At 38.4% G+C, this 27856-nt stretch overlaps 1 protein-coding gene across 1 annotated transcript; it reads left to right on the top strand.

The window, feature by feature from the left end:
• Positions 1 to 247: 247 nt before the first annotated feature.
• Positions 248 to 19942, top strand: LOC149789986 (E3 ubiquitin-protein ligase TRIM45-like). Its single transcript, XM_089972063.1, has 2 exons — positions 248 to 1348; positions 16351 to 19942. The coding sequence occupies exons 1-2, from the start codon at positions 377 to 379 to the stop codon at positions 17356 to 17358; spliced, it is 1980 nt and encodes a 659-aa protein (XP_089828189.1). The 5' UTR covers positions 248 to 376; the 3' UTR covers positions 17359 to 19942.
• Positions 19943 to 27856: the final 7914 nt, after the last annotated feature.

Below are 27856 nucleotides of genomic sequence, written 5' to 3'. Positions count from 1 at the left end.
TGACTTTTTATAGAGTATATGACTACTTGCAAAGAAAAATGACAATGTGTGATGAAGTCACTAAACTAAGTGCTGGGTAATTTGACATTTGAAAAGATTTCAAAATTATTTGCCGTCAATACACCCCCTGTGTGTTGTATGCTGTTGAAGTTATATTTGTGTTGAACCGATACAAGGACGTTAGGAGACATGACCTGAATATCTATCGCTGTTCTATTTATATTCTGTGCATTGCGATAGAGTCGACAAGGACAGCACATTGAATTATGGGAAAGATTTAACACAATCACTGTCACGAGAGGAATCTGCACAATCATTCTTCAAGATTGACGAGATTTAATCTTATATATATATATATCAGGAATTTATCAATACTATGGAAATGGCTACTACAGATCCAGGCGATAGTCAGTATGGAGAGAAGCCCCATTGCCCAATCTGTCTGGGTAAATTTAAAACACCTAGACAGCTGCCATGCCTACACACGTTTTGTCAAGGTTGTCTGGAAAATTATATTTCATCCAAAGCTGTAAAAGTGAAGGAACTGGAAGAATTTGAATGTCCAACATGCAGAACTGTGGTTCCCGTTCCAATAAAAGGTAAAACTTCACATTTGTGGGCTTCTCTCTTTCCAATCAATACAATTTTACAATCTATAGGAAACAAAGAGAAAGAGGAAGTGGATAGAAATTGCGACTGTTGTGTGTCTGATGGCGTCTCTGTCACAGCTAATGGATTTTGCGTGGTATGTGAGGAGGCAATGTGTGAAAACTGTCTTAATGTTCACAAAAAACAAAAGATGTCAAAGGACCACTCCATCATAACCATAGAAGAGCTATCAAACAACCCAAAGAACTTAATCAGATTTCACAAGGGTTTTCGCTGTCAAGAACACGAGGAAGAAGATTTGAAATTTTATTGTAGAGACGATAAAATTGCTTGCTGTGCAAGTTGCTGTATCGTTAATCACAGAAACTGCGACCAAGTTTTAGACTTGAAAAAAGCTGCTAACAGTCTCCTACTGGAAGTTAAACCTCTCAATGTCATTGAAGAGATGAAAAAACTTGAAGATCACCTCATGAATTTCGAGAAAAAGAATGATTCGTATGTCATTAGTCTAGAATCACAACTACAAGAAATGACAAACAAGATTAAAGAGATCAGGACAAATCTAAATAATCTTCTTGATGATTTAGAAAACAAGGTCAAGTCGGAAGGAAATCAGCTGTACAAACAAGAAGCAATTCGAAAACAAGAGGAAAATCATGAATGCCAGGCCCTACTAAATGCTGTGCGAAACTCACACGTGACCTTGGATGCGGTCGTGAAACATGGAAGCGATACTCAGGTATGTGGTGAGCAAGCTTTGTAGTGATTAGCTGTGACATAGAGTTAAATAACAAATATGTTACTGATTTCGTATAGCTATACACAACGATTTATGTCTTTATTTTCTTGTACTCACACATTACTCACTCAGTCAGTGATCAAAATATAAGAGAATGATCTATGACGTTATGAGAAACTTTTAAAAATGAAATAATTTTGACAACGAATATATCAACGGTGATCGGTTCTAGTAGTAGCAGCATCACTAATATTGACCAGCAGTTATCCTGAACATCCGTTCTTTGTATTTGCCATTTGGTGAGAAAAAATGATGTGCCATAATACCAGTAGATATTTACGCGTACCTTTCAAAATAACGACTGAGAAGCTGCAACGTTTTCTTTAAGAAACAAACAATGATGATCCGGCCCAAATGTCAGCGGTTTAATTTATAAAGTCACGAGTCATTGGCGTCTCCGTATCTTCTACGCTATCGTGAGGAGATCGTTGCCATCCCACTGAATTCGAGTTGCATCCTTTCAGATATTATACTGCTTTTTCCTTTCAATCCCAAGAAAGTTATCAAAGTTAGAACCGTTTTGACATATACACCCGGTATATCAGTTATAGGTTAATGTTTGTATTGTTGAAAATATTTTAAAATATAATTTAAATTTGGTGTCAATATTTTAAGATCGTTAAAATATATAATACAGCTTAACTAAAATCCATGGACAATATTTTTGTATCCCAACAAATTATTCACAAACACCACATACCTATGTATGCTGTATATTGCTGTGCAAGTTGCTGTATCATTAATCACAGAAACTGCGACCAAGTTTTAGACTTGAAAAAGAATGCTAAAGTCTCCTACTGGAAGTTAAACCTCTCAAGGTCATTGAAGAGATGTCCTATCTCGAACAATACCAGATTTTATTTCCTAAAGAAATATCATGAATTAGAGGTAATAAAATTCACTCATTTTCTGAATAACATACCGTTTTTGCAAATCAGAAGAGCTCACGTAGCAATTGTTTTTATAACTTGTTACATTCGTATGTTCCATTTAGAGCATTCATGCAGTATATTTAAGTTGAATTTGCAGGTCGGCTACTATGAGAACAGTTTCATTAATGCTAAAACAAAGTATTCTTCAATTGTTATACATTATTTTCTTCTGTAACGTTACATCATTTGCATTGCATCAGTCACACAAAGCTACAACATCCCACCTTTGTGTTGTCCGCCTTCGTGGATGGTTAAACTCAAAACTTAAACAAAAGAACTTAAAAGAAATGCTATTAGCCTACATATCGTTTTAGCATACGAACACAGGAACCCGAATTTCATCACCCCTCTATTCTGCGACTAGCTGCATTCACAAGCATTGGAACAATAGGTACTAGGACGTCTGATCCACAGATAGGTTCTGAACAAATGCAAATATGTATGTAAACAAAGTTGAGCCGAACCAGATATATGGCAATCAACATATACATGCTAACTATACACCATTTAGCAATTTTTCGTTGAGCGAATAGATCCCTCAAATTTTGATTAATGTAACGCAAGCGTTTAACATTTTCCTCAAGATACTTCACTACAATTACATCCGCACTAAATGACCTATATATGTTGCTATGCCGCAAGAAAAGAACAAAACTGCGCAAATCGATGAAAGATATACATGTTCAGAGCGCACGATTTTTTCTGAATGCGGAACTGTTCATCGTGTTTTCAGTTTTACATTTTGTTTGAAACCTGAATCCCCTTCCTAATAAATACTTGGATTCACCAAGCTTACTACTATCTGTGTTATCAGATATTTTCATCTGTTATATTAGGTAAGGGCGGTACATTTAGATATTTTATGCTGGATTTCATACAGACAAGATTGCCTGGATTGTTGCGTTTGGATACTTAGTAAGATAATTTTCCCATGTTAAATTTGAAAATGTAATAATTCATGGGATCAATTATTGTTCCTGCTTGTTCTTTCCTTTGTTTGTTGTGAATAATATTATTTTTCGTCACATCGTATAAATGGTATGGCCTCTTTTATGAATTCTGAAGTCATCGTTGTCGTCATCAGTAGCAGCATGTTGTTATTGTAATAGTAGTGCATCAAACGTGTTAACAAAGGTAAGAAATCATTTATTATTCCCACACATGGCGATGAAATAGCGTCATGTCGCCCTTGTAACTCCTATACCGTTCAAGACAGTGACCTTAAACCCACTGGGTGGGTGTCGGTATAGGTCTTAAAATTAACATGTTCATTTTTCAGTTACTGACAACAGATATGCAAAATGCAAAGAACTTTCATTATAAATAAGCCACTGTAGACTATGATCCACGACAATCAAATTATAGTTAGGTTGTCACATTGGTTTTTTATGGGATTCACTCAGGTTGAACAAAATGAACTTGTCAATTGGTATAATTAGATGTTTCATTCAATCATGACAAAATAAGGAAATTATGTTTAAAACTGCATTAAATAGAGCAAATGAACTTCCAACTTGCATGAATCCATCAATATCCATAATTTGCAAAAATCCAGTCTGGGAACGGTTGGCATTTGCTTGGAAATATAGCACCAACTGACCTTTAATCAATAATCGTCGTATGAGGCTCCCCTGTATGAAGTATCATAAATTAAACATTATTGTTGAAATCTGAAATGTCGAAAAGTATGACATAATGATTTAAATGCCGTATAAACATGCGCATTGCTAACTGCTAATGGTGTAGATCAAGACTGACTCCTTCATTGTTTGGTATATTATAAACAGAACGGAATCTAGCTATTTTCTTTGGGAAAGAATCCAGTCGTGTCAATACTTCTAACTGAAAAGGCACTGAAATTTATGGTCATCAACCTGAAAACAAACTACAGTGAAATTTTTCCGCAGTGTTGCTTTAATTTGACACAGAACCATAGACTCAACTTCATAATGGGGTGGAAGAGACATTGGGAACGGGGCCATATTTTACATGAGTAGATTCGACACTGTATCATGGATCTGCGATCACCCCCCGATGGTTAGAGCAAATGCAATCATGCCTACTTATTGTCAGAGAGAGAGAGAGAGAGAGAGAGAGAGAGAACCGTAGTGCAACATTTCTGTGATAATTACTTACGTACACAAAAACACACAACTAGCCGCAACATAAGACATCTTCAAGCTTTGATTCCATTAGAAATAGTTATGTTAACATTTATCATTTCAACGCTTTTTGTATTTATTAATTGTCTTGTCTCTGAGTTGAATTTACCCATGACAAAGACTCGTTTAGAGTCGAAAGCGTTCGGGCAAGTGAGAAACTAATTCTGTACTGTTGGTTTTCAGTTTATATATGCCGACAGTTTCGTGAAAGTTTGCATGACCATTTCTACCTGTCTTCAGCATATGTTGGTAGTAACCTAGACGACAGAGCATCAAACCTGAAAAGTACCAATGATTTGGGTGAAAACGTGTCGAATGAAAATTTATTTAGGGAAGACGCCACTACAACCTTTTTAAATATATAGATGATCTCAAACGTGTAATAATGTAATAGTGAATATACGAAACAATCCTTGGCGAGCAAGAGGTTGAAATTATTCAATGAGTTTCATAAATTCAATATTAAATCATTAATTATTTGAGCATATGTTTATTTTAAGGCAAAGAGTCTTTATAGAAAGAAGAACACACTGATGTTTGGCATTTTGTTTTTGCGTTTGAAAATAAAATAGCTTTAGACTCGAGTTCAAGCAATATTCCACAATGCGATAACCACTAACATTTGGAAATAAATTCTTTTCACAAATTAAAATCCAAAGAACAGCATTCTTCCAAATTAATAGCAAATTTGACACTGAAACGTCATTTTGTAACATTGGATCTCCGAAGTAAATTTCTGTGTGATGTCACACTGTTCTGCTGGATAAATTTGAGAAGCCATATACATTGATTTCTATGAGACTGTGGGCAACGTTTCCACCAAATCGTGTGTCGACTCCACCACGGACATTCACCACAAATGCAGAATTGGATACGGCAGAATAAATGTCTATCTAATTGCTGTAAGTGGTGAACGGGGACGATTGAGCCTCAATGGTACGTACTATGGAAAAAAATGGGTTTTGTAATATAGCCTCAATGGAATTTAACATGGGGCAAATAACATAATTTTTCCCACTGTTGCTCTACTTTTTATAAAAAACTCATACGTAATATAGCCTCAAGGGTTCCCTTGAGGCTATAGGACTCTAAGGGGAATTGAACATGGGTGGGTCTCTATAGCCTCAAGGAAAAATGAATATGGGAATGGAAAATGGAACAGGGGAGATTTATAAAAAAATTTAAGAAAGGTTAGGCATGAAAGTCAATGTCTTTTCGAGACATGGAAGGGGCCCTGAAAAAGGCCTTTGAGGTTTCTTCTAATTTCTTCTTTTCCCCACCAACTTCTTATTCTATCTCTTACACTTTTTCTCTTCTTCTTCCCTTTTTCTTCTTCCTCATTTTTCTTATTCTCCTCCTCCTCTTTCTTCCTCTTCTCATTTTATTCTTCTTTTTCTATTTTTTCATTCCATGTCCTCATTTGTCTTCTATCTTCTTCATCCTCATTTTCCTCCTTTTCTTCTTGAATCAGCTCACTTACCGCTTATTTCATCTTTCTTAGATTATTGATCTCCATCTTGACTCGATGGGAACTGTAAGAATAGTGATCTTCATTTAAGTTGAGCAACATTTGCTCTATCATCCTCAAACTGTCTAGCACGTCTTGCAAATTTTTCATTTTGTCAAGATGGTGGCAAGCCATCTTACTTGTCTTTATTCCGTAGAATGGTGCAAATGACGATCATTTACTTTTATATCAAAGGCACGGACGTGAAGGAAAACACCCTTACTTTTCTCTTCTCATATTATCTACTATCCACACAAACGTACGTCAGTGCTTACAAAACACAATACTCTATTATCCACACAAACGTTCGTGAGTGTTTACAAATGTAAGCGATACAACAGTTCTAAACGACGTCCTTAGCCTCCTGCATAATCTTCGTACGAAATACCGTGACTGGTGTTGGTCCCTAACTGTCCGGTGGCTTCGTACAGGGACAAGTATGATCTCAAATAATTTCTGTCACCAAACTTAGGCTCGAAAGGTCTGGTACACAGGGTTTGCCATCGCGACTGACTTCGATTTTGGCTACGTTGTAATGTTGAAAGTGGAAAGGATTTTCGTTGTGGTCTCCGTTGAAGGCTGCATTGCTGACGATGCCAAGGATTAATCGCTTGGGTAACTGTCCTTGGAAGAGATCATGGATCGTAGTCCAGTAGGATTAGTGAACGTTTTCACTTCCACTCTTTGTATGGGATACTTGGCAGTGGTTCTGCTCAAAGTGTAACTGATGTCGTTTCCCACTTCAGGTAACACTTCCACATGACGCACGTAGAGCCTGGCTTCTTGGATGATAGTTATGTATTCGTTGGCATGGGCCATCACATGGAAAGCGGCACTGACACAATACACTACAAAGATTTGGCAGAAAAGGACGATTTGTGTTTTAGGCACACGTACTCAACACCACACCCACAAGGGTTGTTTCTGTAAATCTTGCAGAGAAGAAATGGGTGAAGGACTGGACCCTATAATGGTAGCGGTAGCTGAGTCTGTGTGAAAGGACATGATGGTCACTTCTTTTTATAGTTGATGACTTGCGAAGCGTCGATCCAAGGATCAAAACTGGGTGGATATCCTTTCCAACGTACTTTGACTTCTTTGACACATCGTTTGCCCACTTTACGGGTTCTGCGTTCGAGAATGCTTTCGATGTCGTACACGTCGTCTTCTTTTTTGGTGACACGTTGTAACTCGGGTAAGCGAAACGTTCCTTTGAGCACTTCTCCGTTCATGTCTTCCAATTTATAGACGGCAGGATGCCGGCCATGCACTCGTCCAGTGACACGAAACAATTCGGTGGTCCAGTTAGGCAAGTAGCCTTTGTCGAAAGTGCGTTTGTTTTTGTCAATGCGCACCCAATCTCCTACGGCTAAGACTTCACCTTTCTTGGGGACAGCCACCATCGGGGAAGTACCAAACAGGCGATCAGAAACCAGCACTTCGTTGTCGGGAGTCACCTCTTGCGAGACACGTCCAATGCTTTGATGGTAAGATTGGTTGTACGCTTGCACCAGGTGCGGTAAGATGATGTACTTGAGTGTGTGGTGATGAGTAAAACATGTCCACATGCGTTCTTTCAAAGTGAGTTGAAAACGTTCCATGAAGCTGGTTTGGTTTCGGGATTCTCGGTGGTGAAAAAGTGAATGTCACGTTTCTTTAATTCTTTTGGAAAGTTTGGTTCAAACATTCGGTGCCTTTGTCCGTTTGCCATCGAAGAGGGTGACGACCGCTTTGTTTCAACACCCGTTGCAGGGTTCGCACTAACTCTCTGCTCGATTTGGAAGTCAATGGCACGACCAAGGCAAATTTGCAAAAGACGTCGATGACACAAAACAAATATTTGTAGGTGGCCAAATGAGAGACATCACCTAAATCGGCTTGCCATTGATGATCGATGCCTTCCACTAGGGTGCGACTTCTGGAAAACTTGCGTCGAATGGGTTTGTGTAAAGAGTAGGAAGCTTGTTCTTGTAACCATCGTTGCACCTGAGGTAAACGGAGACTTTTCAGTCGAGTTTTGGCAGCACGATACAATTTCTGAACTCCTCCGTAACCTGCAGGATGGGATGGATCGTAGTAAATGTTGGCTAACACTTTCTCCATTTTTTGTGCGTGTTAATAAGTCACCCACTCTTCGGTGATGCTACTTTGGACGGGACGAAAGGGTGGTTTGGGAGCGGATTTACGTGTCCGATGGGCTACAAGAGTAGAAGTCGAAGGTAGTGGTGGAGGTAGTAATGGAATGGCTTTGGCCTTCTTTTCTTTTTTCACTTCTGGTTTCCCTTCGTTCTTTTTCACTTCTGTCGAAGGAGGAATGGACATCATTTTTTTTACCCAGACTTTCATTTCTTCTCGTTGGGGTGTGGGGGATGGGGTTAACAAGGACGTTGCAATCTTACTAGAAATGGGAGCTGCTGACGGCGTTTGAAAAACTTCTGGTATGTCTTCTTCTTCAGGCTTTCGTGGGGTAGCGTCTCTCACGATCCCTGGAAATGATGGTGGTACTGATGGTGTGGGGGATGGACTTTTCATCAAGGTCTTAAAATCTTTAAGAGTGGGTAGAGCTGTTTCGTCTAAAGCTTTCTGGTGAAGGAGTTGCAGTAGCTGCAAGAGTTGACTGTACTTTTGCGATTTTTCTGTTTCGGACAGATCGTGGCGATCCATCAACGACTGCAATTCGTGTTGTAACTGGGACATCTCGCTCAAATTGGGATTGGGAGGCAAATGCGGGGTTCGTTGTTCTTGCCAACGATGGTATTCCATCCATCGTTTGTAAGTCACTAAAGCTAGTTTTCGTCCTTCCATTCGATGTCAAGGGTCAATTCTGAGATCTTGGGACTCCAGAGAGCCTTTTTATTTTGCTCCCACCAGGCCTCCCAACATGGTTCCAAAAACTCCTTTCAGTAATGGACCTAACAAGAGTGGCAAAAATTTCTCCACGTTGCACCAACATCTTCTTATGACGAATGGGAATTTGCTTTTGAACCATTTGGCAAAGAACCTGACGATATTTGTCTAAGCATTGTTTCTGGTGTTTGGAGAAAGGGATTGTGCCTTTCAAGACGTTCAAACAACATTCGCACACGGTATCGATGACATCTTTGGAGGCTGATTGAATGAGTTTTATTCGCAGGGGTGGAGAAGCTTTGGACAGGACAGACAACATGTCACCATGTTTGACTAAACGAGGAGGCAGTCCTGTCCTTTTCTTTCCTTGGGTTTTAGAAGAGGGATGTTTTCTGGGGGGTGACATCTTTGGGTCTTCAGGAGCACAAAAACACTGATGCCCCTGCTTGGTTTCAGGTCATTTTTATACTGTAACGCGTCGCCACTGATTGTCTTTGCGTCGTATCAACTTGACGACAAGCATCACGTGTCGGTTAGGGGTTCGCAACGGACTAAATCGTGCCAATTCTTGCTTGGACAAATCCAGTAAACTCTGTAACATGCCCGATCTCTCTTGGACTTTGATTTTGGGAGCAGGTACTTTGTGAGCAGCGGCCACTGGCACTAAGGAAGTGGAGAAGGGTGTCACCCCTTGAGGAGAAGTTCTTGGTGTCATCAACGGAGACGCTCTTAGTGTCATCAACGTCTCCAAGTACTTCTCAGTTCTTGGTGTCATCAACGGAGAGGTGGATCAACCTGAGGCTACCGGAGACGCGGTCATCGTCCTTGCAGGTCGTGGTTTGCGAATGTAAGGTTGCGTCCTGGCTGAAGTGCCTCTCTTGCGAGTTTTCTGTGGGCTTTTCTTTTTCTGGGGACTTCTCTGTTTCTTTTTCTGTGGGCTTTCTTTTTCTGGGGTTTTGACCTGGTCTGGACACCGTTGCTCTTTTTCTTCTTGGGGCTTCGTTTGACTTTTTCTTGGGGAGAACTTTGGGAGCATTAGGATCCCATCTTAAGATGGAGCGAAGGATGACCCCTCCTAGAGTTTTGAGTTTGAGTTTGAGTTTGGTTTGAGTATCGATGCGGGGATCGGCCAGTTGGGGCAAGGCTACTTTGTTTCTATAAAAAAAGCGTTTTGTTTGATGAGGAATCTGAATGATGCCTTGTAGTAATTGACGTGCTGTCACCGTAAACCATCGTAAGTGTTATTTGAGACTGGCTTCTAAGACACTAGCACGTATTTGTGGATTTTTCTCGCGACTGATGCCATACAAGGCACGAATCAATTTAACGGAAAGATGAGACTGAAGGGACGTCATGTTGACGCTGTGTGAGACAGACGAAAAGTGTCTGAGGTTTTTATAGATTTTTTAGTGAAGTTCAGTCGAGGACGGAGTAGTGTACAGGACATGCCCTCCGTCTTGACACCAGTGGTGAAACAAATGGGTACGTAATCGCAAATCATCGGGGGTAGTGAGTTTCAAATCGACGAGTAAATAGGCGTGTGGAGTTTGAGTGGCATCGTCGTACGTCTGAGTGAGCCAAGCCTTTTCTAACTGTTTGGCTAAGACTTTCACTTGCGATTTCTCGCGAGGTCTTTTAAACAAACCACGTAATGAGCATTGAGACTGATGGTACGATGGGCTTTACATTGTTGAAACAAATGTTTAGTGATGCAAACGACACTGGCATTACGATGATGCCCTTTGCGCGTAAACCACAGTTTAATTTCTTCTCAGTCTTCTCCTAACATGTCGTCGAAAATAACCAAATGGGTTTGACGAGGGTCAGACACGATTCCGTCGTCTTCTTTAGGAATGCTTTCCACAAACACGATGGAATAGCCTTGACTTTCTCGCAAGAGGCTGTACGCCAATTGCCACTCTTTGTAACACCACACGATTCGTTGAGGTGGACGATCGATCAAATGATGTTTATGTTCGATCAAACGTTTGACGAATTCGGTTTTCGCCTGAACCGCTGGGTCCCGCAATGAGCATGTTAAAGAGATGGAGAAGATAAAAAGCCTCCCAACTGGCACGATCTAAGTGTTCGTCGATGACTTTGACAGTGGAGGAAGAGGGAGCTGAGACAGTAGAGGTAGCCATAGTGTCATAAATATCACTTGTGACACGAAAACAAACAAGACAAGAGTTTATATACTTTTTTCAGGACACGTTTATTGAGGTTTTAAAACTGAACACGAAAGACTAAAATACATAAAAGCCAAAGGCTTAAGTACAAAGATAAAAGGCATGTGAAAACGATCAAAATCGAATAGAAACCAGTTTCTGTACAACATGTTTTGGGTAATGTTCTGACAAGTTTACACAAGTTTCCTCCCGAAAGGGTCTTTTTAGAAATGTCCATGACGGATTCTTCTGGTACTGTCACTAACACAGGTTGAAAAGTGACTTTTTTCTTTGGACGTTGAAATGTTGGATCACAGCTCTCGAGCATACTGGGCCACTTCTTGGGTCCAAGCCTCAAAACCCCATTTTTTCCAGTCACGGACATCTGTCCAATGGGGGTGTAAGTCACAAGCTACACACACATCGTCATACACTTCTTCGGTACCTAAAAGTTGACGAATCTTTTTTTCTCGTAAAGGTCGAGAAGTATCCAAATGAAAACGCAATGCTTTGAACAAAATGAGTATTTCGTGACCATTTAAAGGTGCCACTTTTATGTTGAATGGATTGGAAAGTACTGATCGCAAAGAGTCGAAATCCCAGAAAACAAGTCACTAAGACACACACCACACGTCGACCCAAATTAAACGGATACAGTTGTGGTACTAAATGTTGGTAATCTTCCAAGGTTTTTTTCTTCTTCATGGAGTTCCTTCCACGGAATCTGTTGAATCACTGTTGATATAAGCCATGGCATCGCAGCCTGTTTTTATACCCTCTTTTTTCGGAAAACTTTTAAGCAGTCCCTATTTAATTTTCTATTGATTCGAGGGATATTTGTAATTTGAAGAAAAACATATATACTTGTAAGTGCTATTGGTCATCAAATTGTGTGCACAACTGTGGAGACTCGCGTATGGGACAATTTTATTTCATCCATAGGAATTTTAAGGTGTAGCGTCTGTGCTAGAATGAAATGAAATGCCGAAAATTATATGTTCTTCTTTCTATCCAGAGTCTTTCCACTCAGAATGAAAGGTATGGGCTAAGCAAACTCTCACATGTAAATGATTTGATATTGAATGAATTACATTTTTATAGCATCAACTTTTACTCACCAAGATTCGTACAAGATGAAAAAGGTTCAGCTTGTTTCTAAATTCAATTTTAAATTGCTCATTAACAACTCTAGTTGGCTTGACCAAGTGAACACAATAACATCATACAGGAAATTCCAGTGGAGATCCAGTGTTACAAAAAGTATGTATTGAATGTTTTGCTGATTAGATGAATATTTGTCTTTTGAATTGCAATTTGTATCTACTGGTAAACGCTATTGGTAATCGAATTTGAGATTGCGCTTATGATAATCATTGCATAATATTCAATTGTGCTTGTTTCATTAATTTGTTTAATGCGTTTATGAAATTCGGTGCATAATATCCATTTGTGCTCGACAAGACTTGTAAAACTGGAAGTTATTCAGCTTGTTTAATTAATTCAATATTAAGTAGTAAATCCCTATTTGAGATCCTATACTAATCATATACGTATGACGTATGACAGAATATGCTTAATTAAAGAATTCGCAAAGTACTTTTCCTATGTTTGAATGCAGAATATATATATATATATATATATATATATATATATATATATATATATATATATATATATATATATATATATACAGAGAAAGAGATGGAGGGAAAGGGAGAATACGTGTATAGTATATACGCTGTCAGTGAAATACCACGAGATGTATAAATATTTCATTAAATGGAAACGAGGCTTGCAGAGTGTCCGTTTATTGAACAATTTATACAACGAGTGGTATATCATTGATACAGCGTACGTACTATACATATATGTTATTTAGATTACATACAAATACACATATTTGCACTTTGTATGGAGTTACGATATACTCCTGGAAACTGTGTATTGACCGAGTGAATAAACTACTCACGTCCCTGCGAGTGTGTCCGCATAAAATATAGTTCTTGTTGTTCACAGTCACATATGCAAATTGATAAATTGATTGTTTTATTTTTGAGTTTCTATTTTTATTCACATTGATTAAATCAGTATAAGACACACTCATGATTTGAACATGAAATATGGTTTTTATGAAGAAAGTAGTCCACTACAAACACGGTTAGCTTCTTGTACACTGAACCTGAACTGTAAGGCATTCACGTACTCGCGTATGCAAACTGGCGTGGAATAGGAACATAGCGAAATGATGAACCAGCACGAGGTAATTAAAATATTTTAATAGATTGACAGTTCATCTCAGTCATTAAACTGCTTTACTGAACATTACTAAAGACTGTAAAATTCTCTCTCTCTCTCTCTCTCTCTCTCTCTCTCTCTCTTCCTTGGACATTTTGACTAAGCTTTACCATCACTCATAGGGCCAGAGTCATCATCGTGTTACACAAACGAAAATCACCAACACTTGTTTTTTCATGAATTTTCGCCCGTATCTAGCTGCGATAACCCAGAGAGAGAGAGAAACAGAGAGAGAGAGAGACACACACACAGATAGACAGACAGAGACAGAGGGAGAGAGAAGGTGGGACGAGGCGACCATTTGGACATTTTTATATTTAATAATTAATAATCGAGTTTTAGACCATTATAATTGGTTTAAGAACAAACAACAACAAAGCATTAGATACGTTAGAATATCTGGGCCTTGTAAGCTCGTAACTGACAAGTTTAACATGTAGGCCTAGTGTCGATGTGCGATTGCAACTATGTATCATTAATGTTATTAACACTGTAGATATATATCAAGGAAAGCGTGAACACATCTTTATGACGAACCAGATTACTGTAGGTGACTTGATACATGTTCAGTTTTAATGTATTCGTCCAGCGCCATATGTTTTTCTCTCACATTCTAGATTTTTGCTCTTTTTTTGGTCCCCTACACAGGAGAGGGGAGAGGGAATGGAAAAACAATATTCCGATGAAATTGTGAACCATTTTAATTTCATTTAGAAAATACTTTTTTTTTGTTATTTTCAAATGTCATTTATGATTAATGAATGAGTAGAAATTCATGATTGATCTATAGGCCCGCATTTGAAAGAAAGTTTATACATTTGTATGATTGCGCCATGGGCTGATCACAGGTTGATATACCTAAAGTATTGGTATATCAATTTGCTTTATGCCAACACTTTAAATGTCGTGTAATTTTTAATGTATGTATGTATGTATGTATGTATGTATGTATGTATATATATATATATATATATATATATATATATATATATATATATATATATATATATATTACTTTCTTACTTTTTCTTTCTTCAGCTTCGTATAAGCAGAATTATAACCCAATATTTGATGCACCGAATATAATAATAAAAATACATCGTATATGGTCCACGTTCTCCAAGAGCTCCCATGTTTACAATCAAGACTCGTCAATCTCCGATTTCTCCGTCGTTTTCAAAAATCACTATAATTGAGATGATACATCAACTCGTTAATGAAACATTTATTTGCTCTGTTTGGTCAAAGAGATTTCTCCTAAAATTTTGTACTGTTCGTTGTTGAGTATGACAAGTATGCGATACGGTATGAGTGACCCAGAAGATCAAACAGAAAACAGCTCACATATGTTCAGTCACAATGTTTCGATTCCTGTTGGAAGCTAATATAAGAATTATAGGTTACTGCATTTGTATGGGAAAATATGAACGAGTTTTTCGGATGCAATACTTCTCGACATTGGGAGTTCAGTATATCCTTCCGACAAAACGAGTTCATATTTTCCTATACAAATGCAGTAACCATTTTATTATATGCTCACTTTGTTATTCCACATAATGCTTATTTATATTAACAAAATACACTACAAGAAACAAAGTAACTGAATGTATGCCGTATTCCAAACTAAATACACATGCGCAGTTGCGCGCTACACATAACTTTCAAAGGAAAATGGCGTCTAGTTAAAATTGAAATTTGGAGTCATATTGTGAATGAGTGCGCATTGCAACAACTATTCCATCTAGTCTGGAATGAAAAGATTTTGGTATTTTTTGTTGAATCTACAAAATCTCATTATATTGGAATGGATTTGTATGTGAAAATTCAAAATGAAATACATCGGATTGAAGAAGCGAGTGAGAAGCGTGCTGAAAACTGCAAATGTGTTTCTGTTACTGTCGTTGAATGTTTGAAATCATGATGTGGGAAATATATGAAGTCCTTCAATTGCAATTATTAAAAAGACTCTGGAATTTAATGCTTATTTCATTTTTAGTGCAGTACGGAGGATGTAATTGCACTTATATTCAAAGTTACAGTACAATTTCAAAATGTGTAATCAAGATTGAGAACTTAAATAATGGCTCATGTAATTCGGATATGTGTGTGTGCGTGCGTGTGTCTGTTTGTCTTTGTCTGTGTGTATGTTACAAAATTCTAGATTTTATGTCCCAAAATAAATTTCAATTGGTAACATACATTCCAGTACATCTGATCACACAAATCTCATCGTTTCCATTTGAATTTAAGTGTTCAGGTGACTTTTAATTCATCTTTTCCTTTCTTTGAAATATATTCACTGATTGGAAATATTTACCTTCGATAATAATGCCAGGCTTTCATTTTATTATCAAAGCACTTAAATATAATATCACGTACAGTATTTTGCCTACGCCTACACGCAATGCAGAATTTTCTGTACTTTCATACTTTGGTAGTCCAACCGCTTCGTTGGTCTAAGTGGATCGAACCCTGGCCGAGTCATACCAAAGACTTATAAAAATGATACTGCCAGCTGCCTTTCTAGGAGTTCAGTATTAAGAAGTTAGTTTTAGGACTTGTCGGCCTGATGTCAGGATAATGTGTCTGCGTCGGACATCATGCTCTATGTCTGCGGCGTGATGCCTCTAGTGTTTACATCACTGTAAACTGCCACAATGCAGACATCTTAACGATGTGACTGGAAATCACATACACGCACACACAAACACACACGTTTATAGTGCTGCATATCTCTCATAACATTTCTTCCGTTTGAGATAGGGCCAGTGCATGCTGAACTCAGACCCTTGGTACTCAGTTATAAGGAATACAAGTTTGTTCATCTCGCAATGATGCAGATCTTTATCTCTCTCTCTTTCTCTCAATCGATCGATTGATTGATTGATCGATTGATTTATTGATTTAATGATGCATGATATATTTAGGTTACATGTTTTGGGATATAGAACTAATATATTTTGTTGTGATTTCTTCATATAATCAACTACATTAAAATAATAAAAAAATTACGTCAGTTCATCTTTTTCAGATATTTCTTATGGCCGACAGAACGATATCGCAGGTGAAGTTCTACTACGAACAGATTAAAGAAAAATTTGAAGCGCTGGGTACTGTCACATTAAATCTTGAAGTTGATCCACAAATTCAATGCATCTTGACCCAGGGATTTGATATTGGGAGAGTGATATACAGAAAGGAACGTGAACGTATTCCTATATCAAGAGTGAAAAAGCCACTGAAGGAATGTCACATTGATATGGAGGATGCTGTGAAGATAAAAGGGCCTGATGATGAGACTCCATTGTTTACAGGGGTCACATATTTAGAAGGGGATCAGGTGATGCTTGCAGATTATAATAATAAGAGAGTTATTCTTTTGAATTCCTCGTACCAATACATCGCCAGCGTTACACTAACAGACGGGCCATGGGACATCTGTGTTATGGATAATCAGGAGATGGCCGTCTCTTTACCATGTCAAAATACACTTCAGTTCCTGTGTAAAACAACCGAAGCCATCAAACCCACCAGGAAGGTTAACACTAGATACACATGTGATGGTGTCGCTTCAGCGGGAAATGGGAAAATAGCTGTTTCTAGTTTCTGTAATGATAAAGGTAAATGCTACTGGAGTCTGATCGAAAGTACAGGAAAGGAGATGTGTTATCCATTTGACTGTAAGTGTAGTAATTCAGCTACTTATATCGCTCTCAATTCATCCTGTACCCGTGTGTACGTTACTGTGTGTAATGCCAATTCCCTGTATTGTTTTGACATGGATGGTAGGATAATGTATACATACAGTCCTGACAGTCTCAAGGCTGCCTTCGGTATTGCTACAGACAGGGATGATAACGTGTATGTGGTGGGACGGAAGTCTAAAAACATCCACCAGCTTACCTCAGACGGAACTCCCATTAGAATCATCACAGAGGGTATTCCTTGCGATTCAGTGGCAATTTGTTTCAACAGTAGTCATGACAAGTTTATTATGACTACTGCTTCAGATTCTATAAATGTGTTTCGACTGAAGTAACAGTTAAGTCAATTGTGATTCCTATCCACAAAGCTCGGTAGAGAGCGATTTGCGTGACGTTGACCTTCTGATGACTTTGTTATAAACGGCTAAGAGTATATTTTACAAAAAAAAAAAAAAAAAAATGAAATAGATTTACTCAATTAATCGATTACGAGACATGCACAGTTTATGAAGTGTGTGTGTAAATAATACATATGGTCATGAGATAAACCGATGTAAATCACAAAAGATAATTTTAAATAATAGTCCTAGATTTCTGACAAAACTTAATTTTTTATATTCAAAACATAACCTGAATTCTTCTGTTAATATGCCATTATTACACACAAATGCATGTGTCGAACCTGTGTACGGATATGATGCAAATATTTCCAGTAGACCAGATCTTGTTACCTGTCCTATTTACAATTTATTAGAAAGAGCTCTTGACCAGCTCTATCTTATCAAGGATACTCTGAAAAGGTAAGCCGAATTTAAACTTTGTAATGTTTCAAAGAAGTTTCTACGATCATTAAACACGATACAGCGACCAATTATACATTTATGAGAGTTTCTGAATTAAACAGGATTTTGGCAGGTACAACGTTTCACAGGTTGAAACGTTCTCAGAGTTTTAACCGAGGTAAGGGTCATTTGATAATTAAAGGGAAATTTTACATATTATAGAGCGATATGTAGCATAATAGATAATTTACGGTAGTCAAATTTTGTTATGTACAACAATTCATGAGTATTTTTCACATTATATAAGGACTTTCATCATCCATAGGATTCTTTAAAGGAGTTGATCTAAGTATTTCTTCGGGCGACTATTGCATGTCGGTGTAATTAACCTTTGTATAAACTGCACATTAGATAATCAATATCGCCAATATCGTACGAAAAATCAAACTCATGTTTACAAAGTAGTCGCTTCAATATAAGTTGCCCAAGTTATTCTCTCACTATCGACCTGTACCCTTAACATCATGTATCATTTCGTGAGATACAGTTAGCTGGGCATATGCTACAATAGGCATTTAGACTAATATCTTACACGTATACCATAATAGTCATTATCCATATTATAACGTCAATATTCTCCAAAAGCTCCCATGGTTGCAGTCCATACTCTTCTATCTCCGATTTCTCCATCGTTTCAAAAAAAAATGATTATCATTGTGATGAGAGTTAAAATCACTACTTAAATAATTTGACTGCTTTGCTTGATCACGAGTTTTACAATATACACTTGTATTTATTCCGTTTGTCGTAGAGCTTGAAAGGTATGTGATAAGATAGGGTAACAGTGAAAATCGCATAGAAACGGGTTATATTAGTCCAGTCAAGGACAATTTGCACGATTCATGTTGAAAACTAATAATAAAAAAGTTAATACTTTTAGCATAAAGATCGTTTTTTTACACTTCTTTTTTTATTTGGTTTTATCTTTTTTATTACAGCCCTTCACTAATTGCATAAATTTACACGCTACAGTCTTGACCTATTTTAAGACCTTTTCATAATGAAGGAGTAAAAGGTAATGAAGGGAAGGAGAAAGGAAAGGAGCAAAAGAAAAAGGAAAATTGAGATAGTCCTAAATATAGACATGGACGTTTGCATACAATTTGTAATAAGAGCAGATATATTTCCTAAATGGAAAAAGAAAGCACTTCCAATACTGAAATAGTCAATGCATCGATAAAAGTGGTATCGCAGCTGTGGCTATATCAATTTTGTCCCACTTTTACATACAAATAACTATATCTGTATTTTGTTTAGAGCTGACGAAAAGAACAAGTTTAATATGAAGTTGGGGATTCGACGGGGACGTGACGGTAAAAGTTCTTTTTCTGAGGAAGGAACACTACAAGAGTGCGCTTTTTGTATTTATTAAATACCCCGTTATTAATAATTTGGAAATCTTTGTCAGCTTTTTAGAGTGAATTAAATTCGAAACAAACTCGCGAACTCCTCCTTTCTCTTTCTCTCTCCGTGGATACCCGATGCATTCAGGTTACGAAAACTTTGTTGATATGCAAATATATTTGTTGTGATTTAGTTAAATAATCAACTAAATTCAAATGTTAAAAAATGAAGAACCATTATTTGGAAAGTTTCTTTTGATTTATTTTCCATATACATAAATATATATTTTCATATATTTCTCAGGGTCAACAGAATGATATCACGGATGCGTGTATGTATGTATGTATGTATGTATGCATGTATGTAGGTATGCGTGTGTATGTGTGTGTTCAGATAGTAAACATGGTTACAAGATGTGCAAATAATGAAGTATTGTTTGTATAAATGGTTGACTTCAAAGTTAAATCTTACTATTATATGTCTAATATATATATATATATATATATATATATATATATATATATATATATATCTTGCTAGAGTAATGTAACATATTATATTATGATAGGAAGCCTACATTTTCAATTAAGCTATAAATTGTTTATGGTAACCCATATTGTGGGCTGATAATGATGCTTTATATGCTTGATAACTGTCGCCCTTCACAAAATAATAATTGAAGAAACATCTTATAAGCTACATAGCATTGAAACCATAAATATCTGCATGTACAGCATGTTGTCTGAGTTGTTTTCTTTGTCCGCCTTATTCTTTTAAATTTGAATGACGAACCTTGTGATGGTTAAATGAAGTTCATACGTTGTTGATTAAACAATATATATGGAAAAGTGTATGTTTATGAGAGTTCCTCCATAGAACACGGTTTTGAATCGGAAAAAAGCTTCACTATTTAAAACGTTTTCAAATTGTTGCAGCGATAAAACGCATTTGATAAGTTAAGCGAGATTGACATGGTGTAAATTGACATGTAGCACACACTTGTAAAAAGATCACCTGTGTATAGCAAAGAGTCCAACTTACTTTAGCCAGTGCCCGTGTTCAACAGAGTCGATTGCGCCGGTCACACTGTACTTAAATGAAGAAAATAAAGATAACATAAAATTTAAGATCGTTTGCATATGTTAATGTAGTCTACTCAAAAGACAGAACACAGCGCAGTTCTTTAGTTACGCACTATGCACCGCTGCGAAACTGATCCGTATAACCGATACCAACTTTTATGATTTTGTCTGGGTACAACAATTTTATCCACCTTGAAGACCAGATTCTGCCACCACTATTTCTAACAAGATTGGAAATGTCTAACGAAGTCATTGACAAATGTTGTTTATTTATATTTAGATGTAGTACCTTAATTATGTGACTGAAGAGTGTTAAGTCCAGACCCTCACCGCTGTAAATAGACTACAAAATAGTGTTCAGTCCATACCGTAATCGCTGCAATTTTATTAAAACTCTTGTAGTTTTACTACAAAAAAAAGATCTAAACATGCAATCTAACACTTTATCAAAGATGCATGAAGAGTTCATATGAATGTAATCTCGTCTGAACGGAACCATATAATTATTATTTATATTGTAATAAATTTAGAGTATGCGCACTTGGTTATAGCGCCCCGTTTTAAGGAATTCTTAGATTTATGTGATTACTTGTGTGATTATTGGAATTCGGCGCCATGGAAATATTCCAAGCCCGAAATAATGAGTCAATTATTAGGAGCAAACGTCACGGAGTGAAGTGTTAGTGTATTTCCATGATGCCATGGTTCACTAATAGCGAATTCCGGCCAAAACCGAATGAATGTCCCTGTCGTAAAATAGTCCATATTAAAATCTAGTGGTGTACATTGGTAGTATGACTGCAACAGCAGTATTTACGGTATTAAACAGGTAAATTACACAAGGGAATACATAAGAAGGGACTTGGCAGACACCGTTTATGTCGCTGTGGGCGTTTATGTCGCTATGTGGGCGAAAATGGTGCAGTTATATTTGCGAAATGTGCCTGGAAAGCATACATTGACTGGCCTAAGGTGGCGGAGTTAAAATACTTCCTATTGTTAGGGGATACTCATATATTTTCTAAGGCGTGAACGGTTGTCGTTACGGAAACACGATGAAGATTAAACATGCAGATGTGTGGTTGATAGATATTTGGCAGCGTGCTTTATCTGTGGTCTTGCATTAATTAGAGGAAAATTTAGGTATAGAATGGACACGTCGGGCTTTCTAATTTACAACAGAAGTTGTATGGAAGTCTTTGGAAAGTCGGGGTAAACTTATGACTTCTAGCGAGAATCGCGCCAGGGTTTGACAACCGCTCTGTCAAGTAAATACCTGTGTGTGTGAACAAGAAAATTTCAGGTGGCTGCGGTGGGATATGTGAATAGTTATGTGATTGGGTTGAAAGTGATTAGTTTTTATTATGTATAGAACAGACTATTTCTTCGAAATTTGGAAAGAAAACGTGTCCTATATATATATATATATATATATATATATATATATATATATATATATATATATATATATATATATATATATACACACATGCACAAATGATACAGCGCCTTTAGCAATTTTATTTTGATTATTTCGCGATATTAGTCTGCCAATGTAGTTAGATTTATTTGCTCTTAAGAAATATATTTAATTTTAGTGGATATGTCCAGTCAAGACGGAATCTTCTATCTAGGACGTAATGTCGGCAGTGATGCAGACAAGCAAGTGAAATTTGAGATGGCTCAGGGGTTAAAAGAATGTAGGTCAGTTAGAAGCATCATGTTACATTGCTGAAACGTGGAAAATAGAATTGAGCAAAACGACTGATTATTCCCAAGATAACTAAACTGAAATGGTCTAACAATATCAGAATTATTGGCCATGAAATTATGGCATTCCCGATTCATGAAACTGGCTGTATAATTTTTAATTAATAAGATAAGAACCATAAATAAGATCGCGTGTTTGATAATGTCCCCCCCCCCCCCCCGAAATAGCATAAACTAGACACAGATTTGACCAAAATAATCGTTCATCTCGCTCTATTTTCGTTTTATTAAAATCTCATTATTTCAGTTTTGACAGACCTGCTTCTTTCTCAGTGAACTGAAAAATACATACATCGGTCTGCGTACTTGTGACTAGCGACCATTAATTATTACAAATTATTTGACACACCCCTCGCTGTATTGTGTTAAGTCGACGAGTTTAATATTGAATTTATTGAAATTTCGTAACCGATTTGGCAGTAACAATAACAACAACAACAAATATTTATAAATCTGTTTTAAATAGCAATTGCTAGTTGTCAAGTTTCTTACAAAGTACATCGCGACAGGCTAATAGGGAATACTGAAAAGGAATTATAAGTTATTATAATGGCTACAGGCAGAGGTACACCTACCTGTTTAATCGATACGCCTTGACCACAGTCAGTTCAGTGGCGACTCTTGTCGCCATTGTCGCCTACTAATGCGAGGCACAGAAAACATGTGGACGTAGACAGTAACGTCCAGTTTCTTGTGACCTCGACTCCGTGCGAGGCCAATAAAGTTGATGGCGATGCACGTGCATTTGGTGGCAAGTCTGATTATCTGAGGTTCGAAACTATAAAGGAGGGTACGCCTGAGAACGTGAGGTCTGACGGTTATAATCGAGCTACGTATCCAGTATCGAAGAGACCGTTTAGTCGCCCCACTGACAGTCTACTAGAGACTATAGATACCCTCATCACAGAAAAGTTTGAAAAATTAGGAACAACCATAGACTGTTTGTTAAGAAAAAAATCGGTCGGGAGCCACAGTGAAATAAACAATGGAAAAGTGACGTCAGGCTTACGTGTGACCAAGGAAGGTGATACGGGAAAAACAGAGTTTAGTTCTTCTCTGTCTCCAACTCGAACAAAGACAAGAGTTAAAGCAGACACTTACGATGGTTCGCAACCTTTCCTAGACTACATGACACATTTCGAACACTGCGCAATGATTACCGATTGGAGTGAAGCTGAAAAAGGGTTGCGCTTAGCTGCGTGTTTAAGGAAAGATGCTCTCCAAGTCTTAACAGATCTCCAAGTCCAGCCCGGTCAAGTCGAATTTGAGAACTTGAAAGCTTCCTTGGAAGCTAGCTTTGCGCCTCGAAACCAAGATGAGTACTACAAGGCACAGCTCCAAAGCTGTTTCAGGAGAAGGGGGGACACACTCCCTGAATTAGGTCAAACGATACAAAGACTGGTTTCGTTGGCATATCCCAGTTGCCCACCTGATATTCGCGATAGGCTCGCAAAAGATCACTTCTTAGGGGCGGTACAGGATGAAAACCTGAAGCCCGAAATTTGGCGTCATCGCCCGAGCAGCTTGCAAGAAGCCATCAGGGTAGGGGTCGAATAACAGAAAAAATTTCTGTTTTCCGCTGCACAGAGGAACACCAGGTGGCATTCGGAAAACTACGCAAATCGCTTGCCTCTGCACCAGTGTTGGCTGTACCGGATTTCAATAACCCCTTTATACTTGACACAGATGCGAGTGGTGAAGCCATAGGTGCTGTCCTGTCCCAGAACATAGATGGGAAAGAAAGAGTAGTAGCTTACGCTAGTCGGTGTCTGGACAGGATAGAACGCCATTATTGTGTCACTCGTCGTGAGCTGTTGGCCGTCTTACATTTCATTCGCCATTTTAAGACCTACCTTTATGACATAAATTTCAAAGTACGCAATGACCACAGCAGCCTATTATGGCTCATGAGCTTCAAAGAACTCGAGGGACATTTGGCCCGTTGGCTGGAGCAGTTGTCAGAATATGATTTTGTGATAGAACATCGCCCTGGAACTCGCCATGCCAATGCTGATGGGTTGAGTCGCTTACCGTGCAACGGTTGCAAATACTGTAGCAAACGTACCTTGGGGTTCTCTGCTATACGGCTGGACAGTGGGATACATTTTGGAGATATACAGAGACAAGATGCTACTTTATCACGAGTTATTAGTTGGGTTGAGGCACAGAAGCCCTGCTTGGTAAGAAATATATGGGAACAGTGCAGACGTTAAGGCTTTATGGGAGGGGGGAAGGGGGGCATACAAATTATTAGACGAGATGCTTGTCAGACGAGATGCTTGTGCGAATGGCTAGATCGTTCCGGCAAGCCAGTTAAAAGATACATCGTCGTACCATACAGTTGGCGGCGAGAAGTCCTAAAACAATGCCATGATGGAGTCGCCGGGGGACATTTAGGTGTTGACAAAACGCTCAGTAAAGTGCGTGAACGTTAATATTGTCCCGGTATGAGGGATGATATTCGTGACTACTGTGCGACGTGCTCCGTCTGCACTCAGCACAAAAGTCCCAAGCAGAAGCGCCGAGCGAAACTTCAGGGCATAACTGCTGGGGAAGCAGAAGAGCTGTTGGGCCTGGATATTTTGGGACCTCTTACGAAAACGGAAGAAGGAAATGCATACATCCTTGTAATTGGAGATCACTTCGCTAAGTGGATTGAGGCGGTGCCTCTGCCTAATAGTGAAGCCACCACGGTCGCAAGAGCGTTGCTGGATAATTGTATCTGTAGATTTTGCGTGCCTCGTGTGCTGTTATCTGACCAAGGCCGACAGTTTGAAAGTGCCGTATTCAAAGAGTTCCGTGTAATATTAGGGATTAAGAAGACACGAACGTCTCCCTATCATCCACAATGTAATGAGATTGTGGAACGGTATAATAGAACTTTATGCCAGATGATAGCAGCATAAGTGGATGATAAACCAGAAAATTGGGACCAATAACGTTCTCTTACGAGCATGGCATCTCGTGCATCTGAGCAGTAGTGAATGGGGATACTAGAGCCTCAATGGGAATTATCATTACAGAGACCCCTGGGACACTCTAGCCTCAATGGAAATTTAACATGGAGAAAAATCGTGGGACACTCTAGCCTCAAGGGGAATTTAACATGGGAAAAAGTCTTGGGTCACTCTAGCCTCAAGGGGAATTGAACATGGTGAAAAAATCGTGGGTCACTCTACGTACAAGGGGGAATTTAACATGGGGGAATAGAGTTTGGGTTTGTCTAGGGACAAGGGGAATTGAATATGGGATTTTTTTTTTTAAATTTAAATTTAAATTTAAATTTAAATTTACAAAAAGGGGTAGGCAATGGAAAGGCTTCTCTTTTCGAGAAATATGGCTGGCCCTGAAAAGGGCCTTTGGGTTTATGTTAATATTAATATTAACATAGATGGCATCTGTCACATCTTCTTCTTCTTAAACTCCTTCTAACTGCCGGTCCATACACAAGTACCCTCTTGAGACATCCTTGTCTTTCTATGTAAACTCTCCTCATCCATTGACTAGTATCTGTCCTATCAACAACAGTCCACTTGGACCTGACATACATGAGCATGTCCGTCCTAAACATCATGGAAGACACAAGGGTGGATGACTCAACTGTGGTCCACATCTTGAAGCGACGAGAATAGGTGAATCAATGCAGTGAACTGCGCTTATTTATAGGTACAGGAAGGATTGAAACGGATTGAATTCATTCACCAATCCGAACACGCGTTACAAAATTCAGTCAGCTCGCATCCAATCCGAAGAGAGCAGTCTGTGACGTCACGTGGTCTATATAGATTCGTTAGCGCTTGTGTGCAGTCAATCTATGCGACAGTGATTCAACATGACGGAAACTCAGAAAACGATCCATTGGGGTGCACCAGCAGGGGAGACTGCCCAAGGGAACCCGGACTTACTTTCAGAAGAGGTACATTGGGATTTTGTGGATTTTCTTACCTCGCAAGAATTTGTTCCGGAACCTTCGTTACCTTCTTCATTACCGCAAATGGAGAATTTTAGACAGAGACAGAAAGAAGAATTGGAGAAATTTATGCAACGACAAAAGGAAGCGGAACAAGCTTTTCTCCTACAGCAAGAGCAACAGCAACAAGAAGAGGTAAGAAAAAAACAACAACAAGAAGAATTAGCAGCAAAGAAACAAGAGGGTGAAAATCAAACGGCTACGGTACTGTTGGACATTTTAGCGGAGTTAAGAAGTCTGAAACAAATGTATCAGACTTCTTTATCACGACCGAAGAGAATACGACCTTCCCGAGCTAAACACGCCAACCCTGTGACTAAGCCTATCGTACCACCCTTAGTGATTTCAACCCAATCATCAGAAGTAGGCCTCGGCCGTGGCAAAGGCTTAAGGCAGTTAAAGTTGATTGGTTAAACTCACCCCTACACCAAAATAAAAAGGCCCTTTTCAGGGCCGCCCACTTGTCTCGAAAAGAGATAGCCTTTCAATTTGCCAATAACTCAAAAATCAACAAAAAAATACAAACCATTTTACCCTTATAGTACGTGTCTGTGTATGAGTGCGTGAGTGTAGCTTCTTATTTTAAAATCAAAACTCAAAGACACTTACCTTATATCATTCATGTATTCTTTTCTCCATAGTTACAATCCAATTCACAATTCACCACAGAACACTTTAATTAAAAGTTCATTGACTTCTTCTTTCTCCTTGTTTAGTCTCTCTGTTTTTTGAATTTCTTCACCGTTTTTTCCTCATTTTCTTCCCTTCTTCTTTTCTTCTCCTGTTTCTTTGCCTCTTGTAAATAGAATTGTCTTCTTTCTTCCTCTTCTTCCTCTGAAGAATCCCTCTCTTCTTCTGAAGAATCCTTCTTTTCTTCTGACTCCTCTTGTTTCTTTTTTGGGCAATCTGGAGACCAATGTCCTTTTTCTTTACAATAATAACAGGTATCTTGACTTTTGTCTTTTTTAGTCCCTGTTTTTTTTCTTTTTTGACGGTCTGGACACTCTGAAGACCAATGCCCTTTCTTCTGACAGATATAGCAAGTATCCTGACTTTTATCTCGAAAGGAAGGAGAGTAGTCCGTAGGCTGGTCTGAAGAGAATTTTCTAATGACCCCTCGCAAAGCTCTGACGAAACGTTCGATTTGGTTAGTCTCTTCCATCATTGTGCTCGGCTTGAGAGTGAAATGAATAGTGAAAGGACAAGACACACACTCTTTTATATACGCTGGTCTGCCATGACTATAAATTAGTCTATGGTGTTTAAACTTGAGTCATTTGACGTTTTGCACTCAAGATGAAACGATCCTATTCATTCGAGAAGAAAGAAGAAGAAAGTAAGAGGCAGAAACGTGATCTATCGCCTCGTACCAGGGCTGAAATCTTGGCACAAATTCATGCCAGTGATTTTGAAGAGGACATGAGTGAACCAGAATTTGAACCCTCTAAACCAAGTTCACCACCCTTAGTCAACCCTGAAAAGTACTATCACATTCGAGAGACGGAAAAGCGCTCCTCTAGAAAATTTAGAACCACGGCTTACACCTACACGGTGAAGTTTAAAGATTTCAAGGCCGACGTACCCTTGGAGAAAGCAGAATGGTTATCACCGAGATGTGGGATTCTTTGCTCACTGCACTCAAGCGACAATGTCAACCCAAAGAAGACGATCGCTTGACACTATCCATAGATCACGACGGTTTGAAATCCCCTGTTTGGATCGAGTTTAGCAGACCCGCAGAACTAACCCCTTCCAAAGTCATGGACAAGATTCAACACGTACAACAATCTAATGATCAGTTTGACATCACCGATGGTAAAGCCAC

The sequence above is a fragment of the Sinohyriopsis cumingii genome, chromosome 10 (assembly GCF_028554795.1).
Source record: "Sinohyriopsis cumingii isolate HCF-2022 chromosome 10, ASM2855479v2, whole genome shotgun sequence".
NCBI lineage: Eukaryota > Metazoa > Mollusca > Bivalvia > Unionida > Unionidae > Sinohyriopsis > Sinohyriopsis cumingii.
This window is presented reverse-complemented; position numbering and strand designations above follow the sequence as displayed.

Bases quoted from the DNA above. Each gene is read 5' to 3' on its own strand.
- LOC149789986 (XM_089972063.1), top strand. From the start codon at position 377: ATGGAAATGGCTACTACAGATCCAGGCGATAGTCAGTATGGAGAGAAG. The intron at 1,349-16,350 runs GTATGTGGTGAG...CATCTTTTTCAG, and splicing joins AACATGGAAGCGATACTCAG to ATATTTCTTATGGCCGACAG.